General features: G+C 47.1%; 8 protein-coding genes and 3 non-coding genes across 11 annotated transcripts; 8 read left to right on the top strand and 3 right to left on the bottom strand.

Annotated features, from left to right (window-relative positions):
* Window positions 1–1,239: 1,239 nt before the first annotated feature.
* Window positions 1,240–3,054, top strand: KLTH0G03432g (nucleobase cation symporter-1 family protein; the record flags this gene model as incomplete). The annotated part of the gene is made up of 1 exon (XM_002555140.1): window positions 1,240–3,054. The coding sequence occupies one exon, from the start codon at window positions 1,240–1,242 to the stop codon at window positions 3,052–3,054; it is 1,815 nt and encodes a 604-aa protein (XP_002555186.1).
* A 457-nt stretch (window positions 3,055–3,511) lies between these two features.
* Window positions 3,512–3,633, top strand: SNR67. Its single transcript, XR_002432210.1, has one exon. It is a non-coding gene; the product is annotated as a snR67 (small nucleolar RNA).
* Window positions 3,634–3,730: 97 nt separating this feature from the next.
* On the top strand, window positions 3,731–3,862 carry SNR53. Its single transcript, XR_002432209.1, has one exon. It is a non-coding gene; the product is annotated as a snR53 (small nucleolar RNA).
* Window positions 3,863–4,104: 242 nt separating this feature from the next.
* ERD1 (Erd1p) lies at window positions 4,105–5,259 on the top strand (the record flags this gene model as incomplete). The annotated part of the gene is made up of 1 exon (XM_002555139.1): window positions 4,105–5,259. One exon carries the CDS (start codon window positions 4,105–4,107, stop codon window positions 5,257–5,259), a length of 1,155 nt encoding a protein of 384 aa, XP_002555185.1.
* Window positions 5,260–5,391: 132 nt separating this feature from the next.
* Window positions 5,392–6,093, bottom strand: RRP17 (rRNA-processing protein RRP17; the record flags this gene model as incomplete). The annotated part of the gene is made up of 1 exon (XM_002555138.1): window positions 5,392–6,093. One exon carries the CDS (start codon window positions 6,091–6,093, stop codon window positions 5,392–5,394), a length of 702 nt encoding a protein of 233 aa, XP_002555184.1.
* Window positions 6,094–6,535: 442 nt separating this feature from the next.
* DFM1 (Dfm1p) lies at window positions 6,536–7,585 on the top strand (the record flags this gene model as incomplete). The annotated part of the gene is made up of 1 exon (XM_002555137.1): window positions 6,536–7,585. The coding sequence occupies one exon, from the start codon at window positions 6,536–6,538 to the stop codon at window positions 7,583–7,585; it is 1,050 nt and encodes a 349-aa protein (XP_002555183.1).
* A 449-nt stretch (window positions 7,586–8,034) lies between these two features.
* CAT2 (carnitine O-acetyltransferase CAT2) lies at window positions 8,035–9,984 on the top strand (the record flags this gene model as incomplete). The annotated part of the gene is made up of 1 exon (XM_002555136.1): window positions 8,035–9,984. The coding sequence occupies one exon, from the start codon at window positions 8,035–8,037 to the stop codon at window positions 9,982–9,984; it is 1,950 nt and encodes a 649-aa protein (XP_002555182.1).
* A 134-nt stretch (window positions 9,985–10,118) lies between these two features.
* KLTH0G03278r lies at window positions 10,119–10,192 on the bottom strand. The gene has a single exon. It is a non-coding gene; the product is annotated as a tRNA-Val (tRNA).
* A 157-nt stretch (window positions 10,193–10,349) lies between these two features.
* Window positions 10,350–11,126, top strand: VPS71 (Vps71p; the record flags this gene model as incomplete). The annotated part of the gene is made up of 1 exon (XM_002555135.1): window positions 10,350–11,126. One exon carries the CDS (start codon window positions 10,350–10,352, stop codon window positions 11,124–11,126), a length of 777 nt encoding a protein of 258 aa, XP_002555181.1.
* A 264-nt stretch (window positions 11,127–11,390) lies between these two features.
* STE14 (protein-S-isoprenylcysteine carboxyl O-methyltransferase) lies at window positions 11,391–12,185 on the top strand (the record flags this gene model as incomplete). Its single annotated transcript, XM_002555134.1, has 1 exon — window positions 11,391–12,185. One exon carries the CDS (start codon window positions 11,391–11,393, stop codon window positions 12,183–12,185), a length of 795 nt encoding a protein of 264 aa, XP_002555180.1.
* Window positions 12,186–12,246: 61 nt separating this feature from the next.
* SIZ1 (SUMO ligase SIZ1) lies at window positions 12,247–14,895 on the bottom strand (the record flags this gene model as incomplete). Its single annotated transcript, XM_002555133.1, has 1 exon — window positions 12,247–14,895. The coding sequence occupies one exon, from the start codon at window positions 14,893–14,895 to the stop codon at window positions 12,247–12,249; it is 2,649 nt and encodes an 882-aa protein (XP_002555179.1).
* Window positions 14,896–15,098: the final 203 nt, after the last annotated feature.

Raw genomic sequence — 15,098 nt, 5'->3', positions numbered from 1 at the left:
ATGACAGACAATCCTTCCTCCATGGCTGCCTGCTGGCACGGCTGCTAAGCCTATAATATTTCTACAACATGCCTGGCGTGTCAACTCTCCACAGCCCTCAAAAGCATCGGCCAGTGCCCACGGCGCTGGCCGCTCAACTAAAGCAAAAACTGCATTGATAGAATACGGCTGGTGCCGGCCGTCACATATACGTACGATATCACTAAAAACGCAACTTGTAATCTTCTATACTTCCTTGATTTCAAGTCTTTATCGATTTTTCAGACATTCCACGAAGTGGAAAATGACGCCAAGTAGTCGTGCTTTCAAAATAAACCGAAAGTGTTAACACAGTAAACGAGGCCTAGCGGCTAAAGTCTCACCGAGGGCTCTGGTAAAGGGGAAAATAACACCACACTCACGCAGCGAGGTTCACTGCGACTCTCGCGACCCACGCGCCTCTCACTAAAAAAAAAAACACCTTCCTTACTCACCCGATGCCGAAGGTTGACGTACCGGTTCCCGAAGCTGCGCGCTTTCCTGACAATGCGCTGCAAACGCACGCCATTTTGCATCGGCTCTCCACTTTCTGTACCGATAGTTCAATGTCATCCAATTTTCTGCCCAGAGTATTTGCACAACTCCGATTAGTGTCGTTTGAGGCCAAGATCTGAGCTGCCTAGATTAGGCGCACTTCAGCTGAAGGGTTCGGCTCCCGCCGTTCGGTCGGAGTCAGCGCTAGAGTCCTTCGAGGAGCGGCTGCTCGCTCTCAGGCGGCTCGGCCAGCTCCGTATTCACGTAATCAGTGACCCGGTCAGGTGATATGATATTCTCTATTGTTCGAGGCTTATCAAAGCTAAAGGCCAAACCTTGCAGCCTCAAGGTGGACGTTGACAGGAGAAACGTTGACAGCTTTGGTTGTTTCCCCATCATGTGGGGAATTTTAGGAAAAGAACAGGGAATCCCGCGCACTGTATCAATTTTCAGGGTATTTCTGAGGGCTATACCCAGCCGTGATAAGGGCACTGATAAATTGAAAAGTGCGGTCGGCGCCATCTAGGTAAGATGGCGTCTTAGAAAAAAGTGTACGGCTCTTAGACCTCGCTTAGCATTCTGCCGTCAAGTATCTCATCGCATGTTCTCAAGCGTGAGCGGTTAGTGTATTAAAGGAGGCAGAATATCCCTTGAAGGAGAGCATCGGATTGCTTGTTCTCTTGTGCTTTGGTTTGTTCGACAATAAAGCTCGCGAGCGCAAGCAGCATGAACCAGAAAAGCAAAACAGGCGACAAGTCGGACGCAATAATCTCCAACTCTGAGCAGTCGAGTGACGTCGGCCAAGTCCACGACAAGTCCGAGAATTGGTGGACCCGCATCCTTACGTTTCTGGAGGTGCAAAAGTCTACACGCGAGGAGACCATCAAAGAAACGTTTCTCTACAACTTCGACCTGAGGCCTGTAGAGAAGAAGCGTCGCGTGTGGTCATGGTTCAACTTCGTTTACTTCTGGCTTGCGGACTGTTTCAACATTAACACCTGGCAAGTCGCTGCAACAGGGCTGCAGCTCGGCCTCAACTGGTGGGAAACGTGGTTGACCGTGTGGATTGGGTACGCAATTCCCGCGTTATTAATCGTGGCCATTGCTAGAATAGGTTCCTCCTACCATGTTTCCTTCCCTATCGCCGCAAGAGCCTCTTTCGGGGTTTTCTTTTCCTTGTGGCCTGTTATCAATAGAGTCGTGATGGCTATCGTGTGGTACTCTGTGCAAACATGGATTGCCGCGTCCCCTATTTCGCTGATGCTGAAGAGTATTTTCGGATACAACCTACCAAACCGTATTCCAGACCACATCAGCACGCCCAATGCAACCACCTACGAGTTCATGTGCTTTTTCATCTTCTGGGTATGCCAGCTTCCTTTTGTGTACGTGCACCCTCACCAGATTCGCCATCTGTTCACAGTTAAGGCTGCTTTGATCCCCTTCGCCGCTTTCGGGTTTCTAATATGGGCACTCGTAAAGTCTGATGGTAAAATCGCTCTAGACTCCTTGGTCGAAGGCCCTCAACTGACGTCGAGCGAGCGTGGCTGGGCTTTCATGCGCTCTGTTCTGGTGTGTATTGGTAACTTTGCCGCCTTAATTATCAACGCCCCGGACTTTTCCCGTTTTTCCAAAACCAAACTATCTGCTACTTGGTCTCAAGCCCTCTCAGTTCCATTTTTCTTTTCAATCACGTCTTTGATTGGTATTATTGTGACCTCAGCTGCATACAAACTCTACAGTGTGAATTACTGGTCTCCGCTAGACGTGCTTGACCGGTTCTTGGGTGATGGCTTCACTAGGGGTGAACGTGCGGGTGTGTTCCTCATATCGCTAATTTTCGCCATTGCACAGCTGGGTACCAATATTAGCGCAAACTCTCTGTCTGCGGGTACAGACATGACAGCCCTTTTGCCCAAATACATCAACATTAGAAGAGGTGGGTTTATTTGTGCAGCTCTAGCGCTCTGTATCACGCCCTGGAACCTGATGTCAAGCTCTAACAAGTTCACATCCGCTCTGAGTGCGTACGCTATTTTCCTGAGTTGCATTGCTGCTGTCATGGTTGCGGACTACTATGTTGTCAGGAGAGGCAAGATCGAAATTCAACACTTGTTTTGCGCCAACAAAGAAGTGTCCATCTACATGTATGGCAATCGCTTCGGCATCAATTGGCGAGCTCTGGTGGCTTATGTGGTCGGGATTGCGCCAAACATGCCAGGCTTCGTGAGTACAGTTGGTGACAACATCCATGTCTCGGCCGGTGCTCTGCGTCTCTATTACCTCAACTACCTGGTTGGGTTTTCAATTTCATTCGTAGTCTACGTGGGGCTTTGCCGCTTCTTCCCGGTGCCAGGTGCTCCCGTGGCTAATTGTTTACAGAAAAGTGAATGGATGGAACTATATCCAGAGGTTGAGTACTTCGAAGAGGACAGAGAAGCCTTTTTTGCGGACTACAGTCTTGGAGTTGTATCTTCAAGGTTGGGAGAAGGGGACAAAGGCGATATAACGTCGGCATTCGCCGTTCGCAGTCAAGAATAAAGACATCTACATAAACTAATCATGGCACATAAATACAAAGATCAAAATTAACTAATTATACAATAGCCTCCAGAAATCCGTTACCTAATGTTACTGTGTGCCATACAACACATCGAAGGTTGCGCTTTATGCTACCCTGCAAAAGCTTTGAGCCTCTAAATGCAGCTAGATTGCGCAGCATCGAGTGTTGTGACTGAGGGCTCTTGGTAATGACCAAGGATTATTCTTCGCGCCACTAAGGCTAGGGCACTAATCCTTTCAGCCCTAACAGGGCTTGTCGTCGGTCCACATTTATTTTTTCTTCTGGATACTATATAAAGTGAAAGAATTTCACTAGAGAACTTTACCAAGAAGAATCTTCCAAAATGGGTAGAAACAGTGACTCTTTTCTAGGCCAGCAGGCGTTCAGAGAGTCAAGCTCAGAAAAACAGATGTTTTTTGTAGAAGAGAATACCTTAAGGACACGATACTAATGAGCCATTATGATGACAAGTTGTCGCCCCAAACGGATTTCGAAATTATGAACGATTCGACACATTAGCCAAACACAATTATATCTGATCAATGGCTTTAGTACAAGAAAGGACGCTTGAAAGCGCTTCCTGCGGTTTTCTCTTCTATTTTTCTCTCACCAGCTGTAAAATTATTGTTCTTGAAAGGCGCAATGGACGAATGTCTGGTCCTCATACTTGGTGATGAACAAGAATCGAGAATTCCATGCTAATCATGATATGGCGGGTCCTACCTGCTCAAGATTAGAAATCGAAAACCTCTGAAAGTTTGGACTGGCCTTAGCCAATTTGAACGCTCTTGAACTTGGCTTAACGCATTGCACAAACCTGCGTAGGCGGTTTGCCTAGAGGTAAATAGGCGTCTTAGTAAGCTCGTAGTAGCGTTAAAGTCATATGCGTGCCAAAGGTTAGCAGAGCGGCGCCTGGCGCTCACGTACTCACATTTTACGTGCCTTTAGGAACAATTTCGCATTTGTTGACACTGGGTCAAGTTTAAGTAAGTATTCTTAATCGTCGACATTGGGCTTCTTCGCAGAAGATGGTAAGCAAAATCGCTGACGCGCCTTCTGGGTTTTTGACACTGTTTCCGCTTCCCCAGAGATGCATTCTGCTCATTATAGTAGGTATGTGGCTATGGCTATGGCAGATAACGATTATGCACCGATTCTTTCACATCGATGTATCACAGTTGGTCTTATCTCATGACCCTCACGAAGCTCTTCCCCAACAGTCGGCAACAAGGCAAACAGAAGCAACGCGTCGCGTGGTTTCGAGGCTCACCAAGATCATTTTGCCTTGGTGCGCGGCCACATCGGTCTTGCTTTCGGAGTGTACCAAAATACAAGCATACTCGCCGCCCGTCTGGGCAGTGTGCCTTCTCAACATCCAATCACTTTGCCAATTCATCTTCATATTTGCTACGATATGCTCCTACTCACCTATGGTCTCTCGGTGCCTCAGAAAAATCATGCCCCTTGGAAACATTGAGGCCAAACCGCTGAGGCTGAACTACATTTTAATTACAGACTCATTGACCTCCTACAGCAAGCCTCTGATAGATTTCGGCTTCTACCTCTGCCACTTAGTGCTGGATCCTTTAAATGAAGCGTGCATAATCAGCCGCAGCCCTATCGGAACAGCGATCAATCTAGATCTTGCAATTGGCTCTACACCTGTTTTACTGAGACTGCTACAATGTTTGAGAGAATGGAGGCGTTCTAAGTACGCAAAAGACGCGCGCAGCTCTCTATTCAATGCGCTCAAGTACTCCCTGCACATTCCGATCGTGCTATGTACAGTTTATTCACGAAGCTACCCAACTGCAAAGCCGGGAAACCACATTTATTGGCTGATGCTAGTAAACTCTTCATACAGCTTATGGTGGGATTTAACAATGGACTGGGAATTAGGCATTTTTGATTTCTCCATCCACGGTATGAATCGTAATGAAGTTTTACGCCGTCGCAAGGTCTTTCCTAATTACATGTATTATTTCGCCATGTGCGCAGATTTCGCGCTGAGGTTTGTTTGGCTCTGGGAGCTCCTTGCTGGCAGAAGTGTTTTTGAGGGCGAAGCAAACATCTTTTTCCTGCAGTCTCTCGAAATCCTAAGAAGATGGATTTGGATATTTATCAAGCTAGAGGCGGAGGCGATAAATTCTGACCTCCCAGAAAAAAACTACAATATTGAATAGAAAAACACAATAGCGCGCACTGTGCCACCAAGAAGTCCCGTGAAAACATTATTTATCATTTTCGATGTAGCATAAATAGAATCTTAGCCCTTTCCTCATTGAATTACAAGACAGAAATCGCAAACATCGTAACTACTTCCTGCGCTTATTATCGTTGGCCTTTTTCTGATTTTGCCTTCTCTCTGCTTTGCTCAGATATCTAAACTTCTTCTTCTTCTTGGGCTTTTCGTCCATGCCCAAGAACTTAGCATATTTCGCGGCGCGCTCGATGCTGTCATCCAACACCTTTTTTGATTGTTCCAACTTGACATTGTTCAGCGTCGCCAAATATTCGAAATTCTCGTTGGGCTCGAGCGGTTCAATATCAACCTGTGTGTCGTCTTCGTAAACCTGTTTCGTTTTCTTGAGAATAGGTTTTACGTCATTTTCCTGATCGTCATCGGAGAACCCGTTCCATGATTCTTCGCTCGCAGAGCCGTCTACACCTTCTTTGTCTTTGCCATCTTGCTCATCCTCCTCTTGCTCCTGGTCGCTACCAATATAGTCACCCACTTCTTTCATTGTTTCCTTGAATTTCCGCATCTGTTCCTCTGCCTCTTTTCGGCGCTGCTCACGCATTTGCTTACGCTCCTCGATTTTGGCTAGACGATCCTGCTCCTTTATGAAATCTTGTGCCTTCTTTTGCCTTTCCAACTTACGCTTATGAAACCCTGTCAAATACTCCAGCCGCGAGTCTTTGTCGAAATTGACCTCGTCAGCCCCGAACTTCCTAGCTTGCTTGGCAACATAGTTCTTCCCCTGAGTAAGGATTTGTCTATTTGTGCGAGGGCCCATCGGATGGTGCTTTTAGTTCCGATATAATTGAATTTGCTTAGCTAGGGCGATGGCCTTGGAAGCGATGAGATGAGCTACTACTGGAAAATTTTCATACAAATTACATGTCGTGCCAGTGTCAGAATAAGAACAAGAAAACAGAGAGATTTGAATAGAAAACTCCGGCCTTCTCTCAGGGGCTGCTAGAATGAAACGATTCTCCCAGGAACCTCGAGGATATAAAAGGATGCTCAAGGAGGTATTTAAGTTGGGAATAAATCCGTACTAGCCCTGCGGTGGACTTCAAAGCACTATCGACCCGCAAGAATCATAGAAGCTTATATAAATTTAATGCCACCCACATCACTTGCTTGTCCAGGGAGATGCAATTCTCTTTCTTCGGCGTTAGATTTGATCGGCTTCTCTACTGATCATACGTGGATGGCTTATTCTATCGTTAGAGATGATATCAGTAGTACGATTATATCTGGAAACTACCACTTCGAACAGAGTGCTCTCGAACACGTCTATCTCTTCTTTGCTTATAGCACGCGAGAACCATCAAACTTTGCAAATGGCAGTTCCCAAGAAACAATCAAACTCTAACGAATTGGCTCAGGTAGTTTCCCAGATCCCGCCGGTGACTCGCACGCTGCTGGCTGGCGTCGTAGCAATGACAATCGTGTCATCTATGGGCATTGTGCCGCGGGAGTGGCTACTTTTCTTCCTGTACCCAACGTTTATGAAGCTGCAGCTATGGAGAATGTACACAAGCTGCTTCTTGCTGCCCATGGACAAGATGGCAGCCGTTTTCTGGATGTATAACCTGTACTCTTACTCCTCACACCTGGAAAATGCGCACTTCTACAGCAAAAACAACGTGGATTATTTGTTTCTGCTATGGTCGCTCATTGGGGCGATTGTCGTTAGTGTTACGGCGCTCCGGCTGGACCTGAGCTACAATCTGACAAACAGTTTCATGGGCGCGTTGGCCTGCATCTGGAGTATCAAGAACTGGAACGTCACCTTCATGTTTTATGGCCTGTTCCCCCTGAAGGGCAAGTACGATCCGCTCTTCCAGCTATTCTTGGCTTTTGTGTTTGAAAATCACCCCGGCGGCTTCATGCTCACGCTGATCGGCTACTGCGTGGGCTACCTATACGTCTGTCTGGACACCAGGACCCTGGGGCCGCTCTACGGATACATAGCTGGAAAAACCTCGAGCTACGGGCTGGCGGACTGCGGCCACTTCCGCGCGCCATGGTGGTTCTCGGCTGTATGCGAGTTTTTCGGCAAGAGTAAGCATAAGGTTAACGTTATAATCGACAAGACAACTAGCTACCAAGGACAGGGACACAGGTTGGGCAGTGAGAAGGCAGCAGCAGCGGATGCTGCACGCGTGGCCGCGGCTCGGGCTGAGCGCTTCAAGACAACTACAGTGCAAACGAACCACAAGACAACCGCTTCCGGATTTTTCCCAGGTAAAGGCCAGCGTGTGGGGTCCAAAGACTAAGCCTATCTACCCTGTACTCCGAAGCCTAGGTTGAGCCTCACGCGAGACAGAGAATCAAATTCAGCCTTTTTCATTTTTCGCATATTTAGGCCCACACAGCACCTAAATGATACTAAAAACTCTTCAAACCTTCGAAATACCAAATCCCGCAAGTCACTCGACTTCCAGGCCCTAAAGCCCGCAACGCCGGCGTGACATCTTGCCGTTCCCTATCGCTGGCGTGCGGCGGACGATTCAAAGCATAAGATCGTACTGCACGAATCTTTGAAATTTTGGGGATTAATGGAGTAGTAAAGTGGCAGCGTCATCGTCTTGTGTCATGTTTGGCGAATGACCATGCTACAAGTGATAAACCCATAAAAGCGAATGCTGCATGACCATGGATCCTTTCCACTAGGTTAAAAGCAGATACTTTAGAAGCTGTCTTGATCTAATTATTAAAACCCTGCATGAGAGAAATATCTAGAGTAGTGAGACGAATGGTGTCGACTCTACAGAGGTTTTCTTTCGAAACTCGCAATGGCGAATCATATTCCGCTCTGCGGCCAAACAGCTACTATCAGAAAAAAAGAAGTACGTTCAAGGGAACTACTTTCTCACACCAGAATCAATTGCCGTCGCTCCCGGTTCCTGTCTTAGAAGAAACGCTGACCAAGTACCTGGAGAGCGTCAAGCCCTTCTGCCGCGATGCAGAGCAATTCGAAGAGCAAGAACGGCTGTGCCAGGACCTTGTACAGAAAGAGGGCGCAAAGCTCCAAGAGAGGCTCGTCAGATACTCGGAGAAGTCGCGCAACTGGCTCTCCGAGTTCTGGGACAACCAGGCGTACCTCGAGTACAATGACCCGGTGGTGCCCTATGTATCGTACTTCTATGCCCACAAGCCGCTGCCTACCAGCCATGCGAAAATCCAAACCGATCCGCTAATCAAGGCGACAGCCATTATAGTATCGGTGCTCAAATTCCTCGAGGCTGTCAAAGACGAAGCGCTGCCTTCGGAGCACTCCGGAAACACGCTTTTGTGCATGAACAGCTTCCAGATGATGTTCAACAACTCCAGAGTGCCTGGGGACGGGAGGGATTCGAACGTGTTCTACTCTCTCTATGAGAACAACTTCATCGTGGTGGCATTTAAGGGGAACTTTTACAAAGTGCTGACTCACAATGCTTCCGGGGACGTTCTTGGGCCCGCGGATATCTGGCAGCAGCTCTACAAGATCACGGCGAACCTCGACGGCCAGGTGCGCGACAACAACAAGGTCGGAATTGGGTCCCTGACTTCACTGCCCCGTGATGAGTGGTTAAGGGCTCACAAAGAGTTGGTGACCAACCCGCTCTCTGCGCAGTCTATGGAGGCGATTTACAAGTCATCTTTTATGGTATGCCTAGATTTGGACACAAAGCCAATCACGTTGGAGGAGAAGTCGAGATACGCATGGCACGGAGACGGAATCAACAGGTTTTACGACAAGCCGCTGCAGTTTTTCGTTGCCGGCAACGGTAACTCGGGATTTCTTGCAGAACATTCCAAGATGGACGGAACCCCAACTTTGCACCTGAACGACTACGTATGCAAGCAAATGCATTCTCTCAATGTTGCGGAGTTCCTTGGCCAAATTAATTGCTCAGTAGCGCAAAATGAAAACAAACCTCAATATCTTCCTTTCTTCGTGACCCCTGCGACGCGCTCCCACATCGAAGCGGCCCAGGTCGGATTTCACAAGAGAATAGGAGAGCACCACCTAAAAGTTTGGCACTACAACAAATACGGCAAGAACTTTATGAAGAATGTCGGGTTTTCACCAGATGCTTTCCTGCAACAGGTGATACAGCTGGCGATTTATAAGTACTTTGGTAAGCAGCTCCCCACATACGAGGCTGCATCCACAAGAAGGTTTTACAAGGGCCGTACGGAAACTGGTAGATCTGTGAGTACAGACTCAGCAAAGTTCGTTGCGGATTGGGAGAATCCAGACGTCGCTGACTCTCAGAAAGTTGCTTCACTTCGCTCCTCTGCGAAGGCGCATTCGACATACTTGAAAATGGCATCCGCCGGTCATGGAGTCGATCGTCACTTTTTCGGTCTGAAAAATATGATTCAGCCAGGAGAGAATATGCCTGAGCTGTTTAAAAATCCGCTCTTCATATATTCCTCTACGTGGCTTGTCTCCACCAGCCAACTTTCGTCAGAACACTTTGACGGCTACGGTTGGTCTCAGGTTAACGACAATGGCTTTGGGTTGGCCTACATGCTTAACAAAGACTGGATGCATATTAACATCGTAAACAAGCCGAATGCGAGCGGTCTGAGTGTCTCAAGGCTGCACTACTATTTAACACAAGCTGCTGACGAAATGTTCGAGCTACTAGATAGTGACAGAAAGCATCATTCCAAGCTCTAGGTGGTATGCGCAATTGCATCATAAGTAAACACACAGATAATATGATATCAAAACGACTCCAGGGCATCGTAATAAGCACGGTGTCATAGGATTACAAAATGATTTACAAGAGCCAAAGTTGCAAAAAAAATAATTGATTTCGCCCAGGATCGAACTGGGGACGTTCTGCGTGTTAAGCAGATGCCATAACCGACTAGACCACGAAACCAGTTACTTGTTGAGGAATGGCGATTGGTTGAGGTCTATACATGATAATTGAAGTCATGTGCTATGTTAACTTACAATGTCATATGAATATATGGAAATATAGCGATGAGAAGATCCAATTGTAGCACAATACCCTGCGGTCTTAACACATCAGGAGTATGCCATTTGTGGAGGAGATCAACTGGAAAAGCTACAATCCAGATGTGTATTTCACAAGCGTGAACGCAGCCGGCCCATCGGGGCGTAACCGGATTACAAAGACAACAGCTGCCTCTGGTGTTCGTAACAATAAGAGAGTCAACTACTCGCTTCCTGACCTCGAAGCCAAAATATATGCGCAAAGAAACGGGTCTAACAGCGAGGCTTCCAACTCTAGTGCGATCACTACAACTAGCAGTGCCCTCGATAGGTACACCCCAGAGGAGCTGCTGAAATCTCGTAAGAGGTTCATGGAACTCGATACTGAGAATGTGCTCGACATAAAAGATGTTTCCTATCTTATGAGCAGCGTTACAGGCATCAGCAAAGACCGCATAGATTCCAGTAGCGGGAGTAACTCAAGCGGCGGAGCGTCATCAAATGTCAACAGATCACACAGAAACAAGTTCGAGCTGCCCAAAAACATGGAGCTTATGTACAGGTCTACAAAGCCCCCGGTGCCGAAGAAAAAGAACACTAACAGAGTAGTGGCTCTAAAAAAAACTCTTTCTTCACGGAGACCATTAACAAGCTACCTGGACGCCTTGGACCAGGTCAACCGCAGCATTATTTTCAACAATGTCTACAACAAGAAGTTCTTCAAAGTCTTGCCTGTTATTACTATTTGCTCAATATGTGGCGGTTACAACAGTATTTCGGGATGCGTCCGTTGCGGCAACAAAATATGCAGCCTCAGGTGCTTTAATTTGCATAATGAGGCGAGGTGCACCATGTAATAATGGTAGCTTCATACATGGTCGATTTGATAGTACCAAGTTATTTTGGGATCATCTTAATGCCTCCAATGAGACTAGGTCAATGGCAAGAGCGAACGCACATTCCAATCACGTGATTAGATTGATAGTGTCTAAACGGGAATTTTCGAGGTGAGGCCCAATTTCAACTTGGAGATTCTTTCCGATGCCCTATTTGACGAATACAAAAAGGATTCGCCTCACTGCATCGCCTATAGGCCAAAGCGCGCCCGGAGCCTCAAAGATATGATTGAAGAAGACTCAGGTGAACCAAAAAGTCGCAGACGCTCTCTGCCGCAGGACTACGATGGTGATGATGTGGGAGACGTTGGCGTGATAATTAAAGGCCAAGTTTATCCTTACATTGAGAAAAATCCTCTTGACTCGATTTCATTAACAGGGTTTCTTTTGGGTGGCACTGTGGGGCTTTCAATTGGTCTCTTGCCTCACTCGTTTTTCAAAAACTTCAATATCTATCTTGTGGCGGTGTCGGTGTTCCATTTTCTGGAATTCTATACTACAGCGAAGTATAACCCAGGAAAAGTTACATCCGATTCGTTCCTCTTTAACAACGGCAAAGCCTATACGTTTTCATTCGTATTTGCTGTCTCTGAGGCTTTGTTGGAGAGCATTTTCTTTGATTGGAAAACAAGATTTTCCTCCTGGTACCATACAACAGCCGCTATAATAGGGCTAATGCTCATGCTTTTGGGTCAATATATCCGAACTAGTGCTATGATAACCGCGGGGAGATCCTTTTCACACCAAGTGAAGACTTCTCAGAACCCTGATCATGTTTTAATAACAACGGGTATCTATGCCCAACTAAGGCACCCTAGTTATTTCGGCTACTTTTGGTGGGCATTGGGTACTCAGCTATGGCTCATGAACCCTGTTTCATTTGCATTGTTTGCCTACGTTCTCTGGAAGTTTTTCCATTCTCGCATAAATTATGAGGAAAGGTATCTCAACAGTTTCTTTGGCGAAGAATACACTAAATACACGCAAAATGTTGGAGTAGGGATACCTTTCATCAGCTGAATCTTACTCAGCACTTTAATAGCTATCACTGCCTCAAATAATACAACTCTTTCTACATACCTTATTCGTCGGAAGTCAGGTCAATGAAGTCCAGCTCATTGGCCATAGACTGCGCTAGTAGAGGTGGAGGTGAGGTCGCTGATACAGACACTCCCTCGTTCTCCAGCTGAGGCTGCCTTGTTTGTGAACTATGAGCATTATGCCCGGTAGGTGCGACCTTGTTGATAGAGGTACTTGAGATTTGTCTCTTTTGCGGAAGCATATTGACGTATGGCTTTTTCGGTATGAAGGGAGAAACAATTGGTTTTCTATAGCGCGCATTAGATGCCGAAGCGGGCTTTTGCCCGGACTCTGCCCTGTTGATAGATTGCGGAACAGGCGGAAGCGGGGGTGGCTGGCCTTGGCTTCTAGGAGATGATATTAATGGCCCTGTTGAAGCCAATGCAGCTGGTGCTGGAGGTTTCGAAAATGGCGGGGCAGAACTCGTCGCGCCTCTTTCACTATGTGGAGAGTTATGGATTGGGGCACCATTAATTACCGGTTGGCGAGCGACAAGAGGCGGGGACCGGCTGTGGTCTTGAACCCCTTCCAAAGAGTTTTCGCCATTATAAGAACCCGTACTACTCCTTCTTGCTTCGCGATGTATTTGACTAGTATCTCCACCAAGTCCTAACAAGCTCTGCTGCCCACGCACATCTTGCCATGGCGGGGGGAGCGTGTTGTTGGCAAAGCTTGACGGTCTGTAAGTTAGCCGGACTTCCTGTCCATATGCTGAAGTGTTTTCGCTGTGGCGGCGTACAGGAGTGTGGCCAGATTGAATGTTGGGGCCTTGGTTATGCGCATTTAACAATGGAACGTTGACTTCGCCGAATGAAGGATGTACCCTTGATGAACTTTGCTGTACCGAGACTGTAGGACTCGGTGATTTCTGCCCTTGCTCATGCCCTGAAGTGTAAGATTCATTTACATTATTGTTTAAAGGTGTTTTTCCAAGCAGATTTGGAATTTGATGGTGCGGCTGGATGAACGGTGAGCTATTAGGGGTCTCAGAATTGTTAGGAGTGCCGTGATTAAAGTTGAATCGCGCCGATGACGGTGTTGTGTTTGCATTTTTCGGATCTAAGCTTCTTTGGGGCTCGTGCCCAGAATTTATGTCCATGTAGGTTCCGTAAATGTTTGCCAAAGTGTTTTCGTGTGGTAGCGTCGAGTTGCTGGGGGCTGTTCTTCCGCCAGGTCGCTCCTGCAACTCTTGTCCTGGTTGCGAGGGGGTTTGGTTTTCCCCTGGGGGCTGAGGCGCCGCTTTCGGAGCTTCTTCCTCTTCATCGTCGCTATCCAGAGAAATAACAACAGGCTCATTTTGTGGCAAATTCCGGCGTCTTGACGAAATTGGTTCTTCATCGCTGTCTTCCGAACCCGGCCTTACAATGCCTTCTAAGCTGTGGCCGTTTTCCAGTTTAACTTCAGTAGCCGAATGTTGCTGAGGTGCAGGAGGATCATCTTCAAATACAGGCTTCCATGTGCCGTCTCTAGAAATTTCGACTTGCTCAACTTCTTCATCACATTGCTGTATAATTTCTTCAACAAATTCACATAATGCTAGGTCTTCAATTTTGATCTTCTTTTGACATACTGGGCAATGCCAAGTTGGAATTTGTTGTTGTGATTCAATGAACCACAGTGAATCAAAGCACTGCAGGTGCTGGCAATAAACGGACTTAGACGGATAACGCATCCGGCAATACGATATTGGACATTGCAGAGTCATAACTGTCGAAGTCGTGACTAAGTCCTCGTCTTCATCTTCACTTAGGGTTTCCTTCAAATATTGCAGAGTTGCTGGCTTGACAATTTTAGGATGCCGAAGAACTTCTTGTAATATCTTTTCGGGCGAGATCACTTCTACCAAATAGCAGTACATCAGGTAGTCACTTTTGGTGAAAGCATAGATTAGTTGCAAAACGTTTTCTGATCCGGAGGGCCTCAGGTAGGGAGTCAAATCTGCGGGTTTCGCAGTTCCAGGTTTGTTCTTCAGACCACGGACATTGTCCTTGACTTGGACGTCATTAAATCGTATTTCATTGGGATGAGGGAATTGAATAGGTGCATCTCCACGATTTTCCAATGGATCTAAAATTCCACTAAAGAGGTAGAGCTTGAATTGTGGGCCCTTCCCAAGGATTGAAGATTCTTCCTGATTCAGAAGAAACCTGTAAATGCAAACACCTCTTCCATTGTTTTTAGCCGCAAGCTTGGGCGAGCCATTAAGCATTCGTCGAAGCTTGTAAAAAGGAGACTCACCGAATTGTAGCGCCAACCTGGTTTTCGGGGCCCTAGGTACAGGCGGTGGCTTGTGAACCTCTATAGCGCTAGGGTTTAATGCACTGGGGGGCTGGTGACCAGTGGCTACTGGGTGGCGGAAGGCACCTGTCCGCAGGCTTTGCCACACAGACTCGTAAGTGGGTAAAGGATCGCTGAGCTTTGCCTTGTCTATTAATACTAAAATGGCTTTTGGTCGCCAAGGGTCGATTGACCCAAGCCTGAAAGAGTTCTTCAAATACGCCCGTATTCGGTCCTGCAGGTCTGCTTTCCTTCCGCTCAGGGAAAGCCCTATGGCACGCGAGACAGCCTTAAGCTCTGCGACTCGAAGCTTTTCCATTTCCTGAACGCAGAAATCGATTTCTTGGTGGAGACCACCAGAAGAAGCCGTCATGATGGAATATTCTCCGTTTTAAAATGCAAGCTAATGCCGGCTACAGCGTTTTATTCACGTATGGGGATTTGGTGCTGTCGATGCTCTACGCCATCTGGCACTAAGCGGTTTTACTAAGATGATTTGCGATGTTCAAGAGTGTTGATATCACTATACACGCACAATAATAGCTTGTTCACGCTAGGATAGCTAGCATCTGGGGC

The sequence above is a fragment of the Lachancea thermotolerans genome (genome assembly GCF_000142805.1).
Source record: "Lachancea thermotolerans CBS 6340 chromosome G complete sequence".
NCBI classification, from domain to species: domain Eukaryota; kingdom Fungi; phylum Ascomycota; class Saccharomycetes; order Saccharomycetales; family Saccharomycetaceae; genus Lachancea; species Lachancea thermotolerans.
This window is presented reverse-complemented; position numbering and strand designations above follow the sequence as displayed.